The sequence below is a fragment of the Spinacia oleracea genome, chromosome 5 (genome assembly GCF_020520425.1).
Source record: "Spinacia oleracea cultivar Varoflay chromosome 5, BTI_SOV_V1, whole genome shotgun sequence".
In the NCBI taxonomy this organism is placed as follows: Eukaryota; Viridiplantae; Streptophyta; class Magnoliopsida; order Caryophyllales; family Amaranthaceae; genus Spinacia; species Spinacia oleracea.
The window spans coordinates 84,110,896-84,121,989 of NC_079491.1; the positions used below are offsets into that span (position 1 = coordinate 84,110,896).

The following is an 11,094-nucleotide window of genomic DNA, read 5'->3' on the forward strand; positions in this document are numbered from 1 at the left end:
TCTTGATGTATGAGTTTTTTAATTTAAAAATTTAGTTATATTGTCTACGTAATACAAGAGAGGATATGGAAATTTTGAAATATTAAAATGTGATCCATTTGGAGTATAATTAAAGAAATTGAAATTAGAATGTGAAACAAATAAATTAATTGCAAGGGAAAAAACATCTAGTTAAAGAGGAAAAGTGGAAAGGATGAAAATAAATGAAAGTTTAACAAAAGAAAATAATTCAAATATATGACACGTGACATTATTATATGCAAATTAAATATCATTAGTATAGATTTACACCTTTTCGCATACTTGTGGTCTTGGGGAGAGCGCCACTACGATTTCAAACTAAAAGTTTCAAAAGTCCCACTAACAATGTTAGTGTTAAATATGAGTCTGGGCCGTACCCGACCAATCATCAGGAGTGAAAGTTCACTTCACAAGTTTAATAAGGTTTCACCTTAAAACCATATGATAATAGGCGTAGTAACACTTTCACCTTATAAAGTGATTAACTCTCTCATCCTTTATTAATGTGGACACTCACATGTGTTGTTTTGGAATACTATGTTTCACCTGTTACTATACTAGGCCTTTAAATTTTTTTTAAGAATATGAGTGTTAGATTGTGTAAATAATCTAGATATTTTGTGAATATTCTCTATGTATATTTACTATACTAAAATAGCCCTAACCCTAATTTGGTAGATTGTATATATACTACGTTTAACAGTAATACAAGATACGGAAAATAATTCTTTCATGGTATCAGATAGCTAGGGTTTTCTATTCTCTTCTCTTCCGCTGTGCCCTAGCGTTTCTTTTCTTTCTTCAATCCTCCGTCATCTTCTTCATCCCTCCAGCCGCCATGTCTGATGCTAAGCCTCCCTCTTCTCTGTTTCATCCTTCCCTTTCGGTTTCGAACATCCGAAACCATGTCTCTATCATGCTGGAAATGGAGAGCGTGCAATATGGGACGTGGGCGGAGTTGTTTAAGATTTATGCTCGCTCCCACAAGGTTCTCCACCATATCATCCATCCACCTTTGGGCAAGGAGAAGCCGACACCGACGACGGACGATGAGATTGAATTTTGGACGACCCTTGATGCCACGGTTCTCCAGTGGATCTATTCGATAATCTCCAACGACTTGCTGAACACCATTCTTGAACCGGAGGCCACGGCCATGGAAGCATGGGAAAGGTTGCCTGACATTTTCCAGGACCATCAGACATCCAGGGCTGTTATTTTGGAGCAGGAGTTCACTCACACTCGTCTCGAAAATTTCCCGAATGCGTCTTCCTACTGTCAACGGCTCAAGAACCTCTCCGACCAACTGAAGAATGTTGGTGCACCGGTGCCGAATAGCAGGTTGGTACTCCAGTTGGTGGCTGGGCTAAGTGAAGGAAATAATGCCCTTGGTCCAAGTATGCATTCTATGTTAAATCTAATAAGTGCGGTTCAGTATTAATTAACAAGTTAATAATTCAGTGAGATCAAGTGAGCTGAATGCCTAGCTAGAGGCCGCTTCAGTTCAAGTGAAATTAATGATATTAATCCACAGCTTACTCTTGACTGAACCCGTAGGGTCACACAAATAGTACGTAAACGGATCAAGTATTTAATGGCATTAAATACTCTATCTATGGATATTAGGAATCGACGGATCTTGGTTTCAGTGGGAGCTGAGATCGTCACAAGCAAGAAATGAATACTCCGGAAACGATGATATTGCCGGAAACGGAAATATGGATCGTATCGGAAATATAAATATTATCCAAGTCGTAGATGTTGCCGGAAACGGAAACATGTTACGTATCGGAAAATATTATCGGAAATGGAAATATTGCCGGAATCGGAAATATTGCCGGAAACGGAAATATTGTCAGAATCGGAAATATTATCGGAATCGGAAAATAATTCCGGAAACGGAAATATTATCGGAATCGGAAAATAATTCCGGAAACGGAAATATTAAATATTTGTTCGAAACGGAAATTGATTCCGGAATCGGAAATATTAAATATTGTTCGTATCGGAAATGAATTCCGGAACCGGGAATTTAATCGGAAGCGTATCATACGAATAAGCATCGGACGAGGCCTGCCGGACGAGGGCCCAGCACGAAGCCAGGCCATCGCCCAGCAAGCCAAGCGCGCCACACGAACAGCCAAGGCCACGCCAGGCCCAGCGCAAGGCCAGGCCCAGCAGGCCATGGCAGCGCGCGCAGCGCGCGCAGCAATGGGCTGCGAGCTGTGCTGCTGCTCGCGTGGGCTTGCGGCTCGCGTGGGCCGAGCGGCCGTGTGGGCTGTGCGCGGGCATGGCCTGCACACTCGTGGGTCATGCTCGTGTAGAGTTTGTGTTCACATACGAAACCTAAATTGTGTAGGATTTGTTTGATGATTAAATTCCTAATCCTAAAAGGACAAAATTAATTAGTTAGAGTCCTACTAGGATTCTAGTTTAACTAATTAGTATCCTAATAGGATTCCAGTTCCTTTTCCGTACCTCTATAAATAAGGGCCTAGGGTCATTATTTGCAGGAACGATTGAAGTATTCAAAGGGTAAGTTTTTGAAATAAAATCAACCATACACTTGCAAACACTAGCCGAAATTCCTAGTAACCTTAAGGGCGATTCTAGTTGGTCTAACTTGAGGCGGACCCGGACGTACTGTGGACTATCTACGGAGGGACGACATTTGGAGTCCTAAAGACTTGTTCTTGTTCGGTTCGGGCGCAGCTAGGGAAGGCACGCTACAACATGTATGCATCAATTCTATGCTAAATGATTATGTGAATATAATATGCTTTCCTGGCTTTATGGTTTTTCCGCATGATTTATGAGTTGTCATATGTATCATAACCTAACACTAAGTGAAGCTTACAAGGGCTTCGGCACGAATATACGGCACGCAAAACCCCTGCCTCCCTTCTCCGAGGCTCGCTCTTCCCTCCTTCTGGAAGAACGTGAACTCAATGCCTTGGGAAATTATGGGCAGAACGCTGTGATGATCGCAGCCGCTGATGACGCTCTACCACCGGCAAATAATACGGGTTCGAACCGTGGGAGAAACAAGGGTAATAACCGTCACAATTCCGGCCGGAAAAATAGGTCTGGTGGCCGGAATTCTGGTGGCGGCAGAGGTGATACCGGAGGCAGGGGAAATAGATCCGGCGGTGGCCGGAATTCTGGGGGACAGCACGGTGGTCAGGCAACACAGCACGGTGGTTCTTGGCAATGGCAGCGGGTTCCATTTACTCCTTCACCTCCTCCATGTTCATATCCCACTACATAGTGGGCTAGACCAGCAGGCCCAGTTAGACCAACGACCCAACAAGGGGTGTTGGGCCCTCCTCCCCCACAACAATTGTTCACTATAGCTGGTCCAACAGGGACATATGTTCCCACTTATGTTCCGACTGATATTGAATCGGCCATGCACACAATAACGATGCAACCACCCGACAACAATTTGTACATGGATACCGGAGCTACATCCCATATGCATCCTCCAATGGTAATCTCTCGTCTTATTTTAATTTGAGGAATCATAACACTGGTATTCTTGTTGGTAATGGTCATTCTATTCCAATTCGTGGTTGTGGTCATACTAGTTTTCCTCCCCCGAACCCCCCCTCCCTTAACCTTACGAAATGTTCTTCATGCTCCTAAACTCATTAAGGATTTGATTTCAGTTCGTAAGTTTACCACTGATAATTCCGTAACTGTTGAGTTTGATCCTTATGGGTTTTCTGTGAAGGATTTCCAGAAGGGGATGAGTCTAATGAGATGTGATAGCCGGGGCGACCTTTATCCCATCACCACCATCAAATATCCATCCACCTCTCCATCAACCTTTGCGGCTTTGTCATCTTCTATTTGGCATGATCGTTTGGTTCATCCGGGTGCTTCTGTTTTGGATTGTCTTAGGCTTAATAAAACCATTGAATGTACTAATTCTAGTGGCTCTAGCATTTGTCGTTCATGTATTTTTGGCAAACACATTAAGTTGCCGTTTCATTCTTCTATTTCGGAAACATTGTTGCCATTTGATATTCTTCATAGTGATTTGTGGACTTCTCCCGTGTTGAGTTCCATGGGACATCGTTATTATATTCTTTTTTTGGATGATTATTCAAATTTTTTGTGGACTTTTCCGATTGCTAGGAAATCTGAGGTGTATCTAACATTCTTAGTTCTATAAGCCCACATTAAGGCCCAGTTTGAGCGTAATATTAAAAATGTTCAATGTGACAACGGGCGGGAATATAATAATAGCCATTTTCAGAAATTTTGTGAGTTAAATGGAATGTCTTTCCGCCTTTCTTTTCCTCATACCTCATCACAAAATGGGAAAGCCGAACGTAAAATTCGGCCGATCAATAATATCACGAGAACTCTTCTCGCCCATGCTTCTCTTCCTCAAACATTTTGGCACCACGCCCTTCAAATGGCCACTTACCTCTCGGATATCTTGCCAAGCAAACTCTTAAACCAAGCATCTCCAACCGAAATTCTCTAACAAAGGGTTCCTTCTCTATCTCATCTTCGTGTGTTTGGTTGTGTGTGCTACCCCCTCTTCCCTTCCACCACTATACACAAGCTTCAATCCCGGTCCACACCGTGTGTATTTTTGGGGTACCCATCACACCACCGAGGCTACAAATGCTATGATTTATCGTCTCGTAAGATCATTGTTTGTCGTTATGTCATATTTGATGAGACTGTCTTTCCATTTTCTTCCCTTCATACCCCAAACCCAAAAACATACATATGAATTTCTAGATCATGGTTTGTCTCCTTATTTGGTCCACCATAGACAAATGGAGGTGGCCCAGTCCAGTGAACCTCACGGCCCACCCGCAGACCAGGCCACACCCACTCCCATCCAGTGGATCAGTTGGTCCACTCTGCTGACTCTCCCTCACCCACATCAATTCATGGGCCAACCCACTCCCCTGCGGACCAGGCTGCCCAGCAGCCCCTGTTTTCCCCTCCCTCGCCTGTCATGGGCCAGCCCACTCCAGAATCCCATCAGCCCACTCCAGTAACTTCCCCAAAGCCCACTCACATAGCTTTCCCAAATCCATCTATTCCAACCCAACATCCACGCACGGTCACTAGGAGCAAAAGGGGAATTTTTTCAAGCCTAAACGACCATTAAACCTTAATACCATGGTTACGAGATCACCCCTTCCTCGTAACCCATTGACCGCTCTTCGTGAACCGAATTGGAAATTGGCTATGGATGATGAAATTGATGCTCTTATTAAAAACAAGACGTGGGAGTTGGTGCCCCGTCCACCTAATGTGAATGTTATTCGTTCTATGTAGATTTTACTCATAAAAATAAGGCTAATGGTGATTTTGAGAGGCATAAAGCCCGTCTTGTAGGTGATGGTAAAACCCAACAGGTGGGCATTAATTGTGGTGAGACATTCAACCCGGTAGTGAAACCGGCTACAATCCGGACCGTTCTTGCTCTCTCTTTATCTAAGCATTGGTCCATTCATCAGTTGGATGTCAAAAATGCTTTTCTGCACGGTGAACTCAAGGAAACTATCTATATGCATCAGCCTCTGGGATTCCGGGATCCCACTCATCCAGATTATGTATGTTTGCTTCGTAAGTCTTTGTATGGGCTTAAGCAGGCCCCACGGGCATGGTATAAACGCTTTGCGGATTATGTGTCCTCTATTGGGTTTTCGAACAGCAGATCCAACAACTCTCTATTCATTTACAGACGAGGTTCTGAAATTGTATACATCTTATTATATGTTGATGACATTATTCTCACTGCTTCCTCAGATTCACTCAGATGCTCTATTATGGCTCTTCTTGCTTCCGTGTTTTCTATGAAGGATTTGAGTCCTCTCAATTACTTTCTTGGCATTGTTGTGTCTCGTCGCAAGGGTAGTATATTTCTTTCGCAACGTAAGTATGCGGAGGAGATAATTGATCGGGCGGGTATGTCTTCTTGCAAACCTACTTTCACTCCTGTTGAAGCTGAGTGGTAATTCCGGCAACCCGTATGCGGATCCGAGTCACTACCGGAGCCTTGCCGGTGCTCTTCATTACCTCACTTTTACTCGTCCGAATATCTCTTATGATGTTCAACAGGTTTGCTTACACATGCATGATCCGCGAGATGATCATATTCTTGCTCTTAAGCGAATCATTAGGTGCATTCAGGGGACTCTTGATTATGGTTTGCATCTCTAACCTTCGTCAGCTACTGATCTCCTCTCTTATACTGGTGTTGATTGGGGGGGGGGGGGGGGGGGGGTTTCCCTGACACACGTCGTTCGACGTCTGGCTATTGTGTGTTTCTTGGGGATAACTTGATCTCTTGGTCGTCTAAGCGCCAACGCACATTGTCTCGTTCTAGTGTTAGGCAGATTATAGAGGGGTGGCTAATGTTGTTTCCGAATCGTGCTGGATTCGGAACCTTCTGTTAGAGCTTCATTGTCCGGTCCAGAAGGCCACCATGGTGTTTTGTGACAGTGTCAGTGCTATATATCTTTCTGGTAATCCAATACAACATCAGCGTACTAAGCACATAGAGATGGACATACACTTTGTCCGTGAGAAGGTTGCGCATGGTCACGTACGTGTTCTCCATGTACCTTCTCGCCATCAGATCGCTGATATTTTCACTAAGAGACTCCCACGGGTTTTATTTGAAGATTTTCGGGCCAGTCCACTACAACATATTAGATCAAAGAGGGCAAAAGAAATCGCCCTCTTAGATGTAAAACTCGCCCTTCTAGGCTACCAGGGCGATTTTTAAATCGCCCTCCCATCGCCCTGTTAGCCTCGTCCTATTAGCTTTGCAGGGCAAACAAAAATTTTCGCCCTCTTTGAATGGAATCAAAGAGGGCAACATTTTTCGCCCTCCTAGAATGAAATCAAAGAGGGCAACATTTTTCGCCCTCCTAGAATGAAATCAAAGAGGGCAACATTTTTCACCCTCCTAGATTGAAATCAAATAGGGCAACATTTTTCGCCCTCCTAGAATGAAATCAAAGAGGGCAATGTTTTTCGCCCTCTTTGATTAATAAATGAAAGGCAAGTGCGTTTTTCGCCCTCTTTGATTGATTTTGTGAAATGCAGATACTTTTTCCCTCTTTGATTGTTTGCTTTTTATATTTCTATTTTTTTTAAATGTTAGCCAATACATCAAATAATTTACCTACGTGGGATTCGAACCCACATCTTTGTGCATAATTTGCACAATGCTCTCCCATTTGAGCTAATAGGTTAGTGCTACTTTGAGAAAAACTTAGTCAATGCAATCATCCTATTGAAGGAATGCTTATAATAAACAAAACTAGGTAATAATTAGTTAATAACAAAATATATCGAAATTACAAGAATAATATAGCAGGATATATATGACATTGAGATATCTGTAGAATTCTGCTGCCAACTGCCAAGGAAATTCAAATTATGTAACTAGCACCAACTTAATTCAATTCATTCAATCAGAAAAGTCTATTCTCGACTATATATGTCAATTGTCAAACACAAACAATTCAATGCTAAAACCCAAAGCTCTTGTTACAACCACTCATCTACAACATCATAATACAATATTTGATCCACGCTTAAACAAACCTCGTCTGCTTCTGGATCAGTCGGATGGTTTGCTGCTTCCACGATATATTTGGCCTTGATTTCATTTGCATTCTCCCTTCAATCACAACAAACAAAACAACATTCTACTTCATAATCTAACTCACGTCGTAATAGAATGAAAGGAAATGGTTCCCAAGAATGGACCTGTTAATAACGCCACTAAGGGCTGCAGGGATTAGCACATCACAATCCTCAACCAATATTGAGTCGGAATCTATTGCATCTGAACCATGAAAACCTTTTACTCCACGGTTTTCTTGGACGTGTTTCAGTAAGCTATCAATGTCAAGTCCGTTCTTGTTTTTCATCGCTCCACTGATATCACTTACAGCAACAACCTTCCCTCCTAATTCACTGATGAGTCGTGCTGCCCACGAACCCACATTCCCAAAGCCCTGAGATTAGTCAAGCTAGGATCAATTGCAGCTAACAAACAAATAGTCAGGAGCTGCAAGTATCACTAAAATATCGAGCATATTAGTCAAAAGCCTATTTTATGTATCTCAGTATCAATATAATGCATCTAGACTTGTCATAAATTAAGGATAACACAACCAAATTATGAGTGTTGTCCAAATAAGTACAATCACAATTAAACAATCATAATACTTACAATAGGTTTTCCAGTAACAACTGCAGGTGAATGACCATGAAATTTCGAGTATTCATCCAATATCCATGCCATTGTCTAAAACAGATTAAAAATCAAGTCTACAGTCACATTTGTCAATAATACTACAGACCTTGTATCTCACTGATGAACAAATTTGACTTTCACTTCACCTGCGAATTTGTCCCCGTATCTGGTGCTGGTACATCAGTGTGGATTCCAATAAGATCATGAATCTTTCGGGTAAACACTCGCGTCAAGCGTTCAAGATAATAAGAACACCAAAGTATCCGATAACAAGAACTGAATAACTTGGCTAATGGTATACCTGATATAAAAAATTAGTTGATATCATCCAATACAAAATTAGTTAATATGTCTGATATTTTCAGTTACACAAGTCTACAAGCTCAAGTAATATGCTTCTACTCGTTATAATTTAAATGATAAATCACATAAAGAAGAAAATATCAAAATCTATGAATTTGTATTGCACTTTGTTATATTAATTTCACTCCTTTTCTAAATACACAAGCATGACAAACCGCTCAATTTGGCATTTCTAATCTCTTACAAACAATTTGCTACAAGCTTAAGAAGTAAATCATACATAACCACCAAAAAATAAATTCAAATTCCAAGTTCATTGTCAAACATTCCCCCCACCGGACCCAAAGTAATAGTTAAAAAGTGAATTGATAGCCAAAGATTTCCTAACTATCCTTAGTATTGACAGAATACAAGCTATATGCTTCCACTTAGTTACACATGAATGCAATGTAACATCAAAATCATATAGAAATACACCAAAAAACTCAATCCAGATTGATATTAAAACAAATATGTAATAAGATATTAATTCGATCACATTCAATTATAGATGAAACTCTTTAAAAATTCAACATTCATACAAACACAAAATATATTCTCTTGTATTCAGACAATAATGCACAATTAAAAGCATAAATTCACAAAAAAATCTGATTAATAAAACTTTAGAGAAAGAAGAGAGAAATTATTACTCAAAGTTGCAATTATGAGTTATCCAACCTGAAATCACCTGCAAACACAAAACCAAAAAATCAAGTTCAATAATTTATCGCCAATTGCAAAGACGACAATCAGAAGAAAATGTACCAGCAGAAACTATAATTTGTTGAAATAAACCAATAAAAGCACATAATATTCAACAAAACCTTTCGTATATGTTTCAATTATAAAAAGACATTGAGATCTAAGAGAAAAATAACACAAAATTAATGAAAAAAACAATCAAACAAAATAGAATATACCTATAAGTCGGAATTTGACCTAATTATTCAACAGAATCGAGGAAATCATTAAGCTTACAAACTGAGCAACGAAAGAATTGAGCAATTCGATCAATTTTCGATTAAATTTGGGTTTACTGGATAATTTGTGAGGGTTTTTGGTTGGAGATTTAGCGGAGAGAGAGAGAGCCATTTGAGTAGAGCTATGAATCAAATAGTTTGAGCTCTATAAAGGATTTTGGGGGAAAACGATTTAAATATTTTGGGTGAATTGATAGTTGTGATAAAAACAAAGTATGCTCGAGTAGAGCAAAATTTCAGCGGCCGTCTCCTTACTTTCTGCGGAGTATCAAAGAGGGCGAAATTTTAGTGATCGTCTTCTTATTTTTATCAAGGAGGGCGAATAATAAAATATCGCCCTATTTGGTTAGGTATTAAAAGGCGATATAAACTCGTCCTATTTGATTACATATTCAAAGGCGAAATTAAGTCGCCCTCCTTGTTTTAATATTCTCCCCCTGTTTGCTCTTTATTTTTGTAGTGGTCTCAACGTTCGACAACCTCCCATTTCGACTGCGGGGTTGTGTTAGATTATGTAAATAATCTAGATATTTTGTGAATATTCTCTATGTTTATTTACTAGACTAAAATAGCCCTAACCCTAATTTGGTAGATTGTATATATATACTACGATTAACAGTAATACAAGATACGGAAAATAATTCTTTCCACTACAAAAATTTGTATCTTTCATGACAACCTAATAACGACGGGTAAAAATCCCGTCGCAAAAGGGCTTTTGCGACGGGGATAACAACCCAACAAAGACGGGAACAACCGTCGCAAATGTCTTTTACGACGGGTTAACGACGGGATTTTTCATTAACGACGGCCCCCTTTTGTGACGGGTTCACGACGGAAAATCCCGTCGTTAATCAACAATTATTGACCTTTAGCGACGGAATTTCCCGTCGTTAATAGTACAATTTCTTGTAGTGTTCAGTGAGTTGGACAGTTGGTTAAATAATTCTTTTCACCATATTCTTATTAGTTAAGAATATTACTTATTATTGTCAAAATCAAACAAGATATCAGATTGAATCAGAACTTTTTCGCTTGCTTATTACTATATATTTTTGATTCGTACGTGGAAATTTATGAAAATTAATGTTCAACAATTACATTAAGACGACACTGCTTAATAATTGTTTTTCTTATGTATTAACGTACAAATATGATCTAGATACGTTAAATCAGGATTCAGGAGATTAGACCATAGCTTAGAAAATTCAGACAATAACCCCTCATTTTAAATAAAGAAAGCAAAGACGTAGTATCCTAGTTTTACAAGTATTCACATAATCGCATGCAACATCAATATCAAATTGCACATAAACTAGGTTTTGGGCTGAGATCAGGTCTCAAGTCACTATTCCGTACATAATAATTGCGACCTTTTAGTCTGTCACCCCCAAGCAATGTATTGACCTAGTGTAAAGGATTTCACCTTCTAAGCAAAAGGTTAGAGGTTTAATCCCCACTAGGAGAACTTTAAAGGAGGATTCCTCTTACCATCTCCCC

The 11,094-nt window shown here is 40.0% G+C and overlaps 2 protein-coding genes across 2 annotated transcripts; one reads left to right on the forward strand and one right to left on the reverse strand.

Annotated features, from left to right (window-relative positions):
• Positions 1-859: 859 nt before the first annotated feature.
• LOC130461660 (uncharacterized) lies at positions 860-3,289 on the forward strand. The gene is made up of 2 exons (XM_056829821.1): positions 860-1,366; positions 2,993-3,289. The coding sequence occupies exons 1-2, from the start codon at positions 860-862 to the stop codon at positions 3,287-3,289; spliced, it is 804 nt and encodes a 267-aa protein (XP_056685799.1).
• Positions 3,290-7,554: 4,265 nt separating this feature from the next.
• LOC130461661 (glutamate dehydrogenase B-like) lies at positions 7,555-9,706 on the reverse strand. The gene is given in 6 exon segments (XM_056829822.1): positions 7,555-7,687; positions 7,777-8,092; positions 8,242-8,320; positions 8,416-8,570; positions 9,293-9,302; positions 9,593-9,706. Coding segments are annotated over 6 exon segments (807 nt in total).
• Between the last annotated feature and the right edge of the window lie 1,388 nt (positions 9,707-11,094).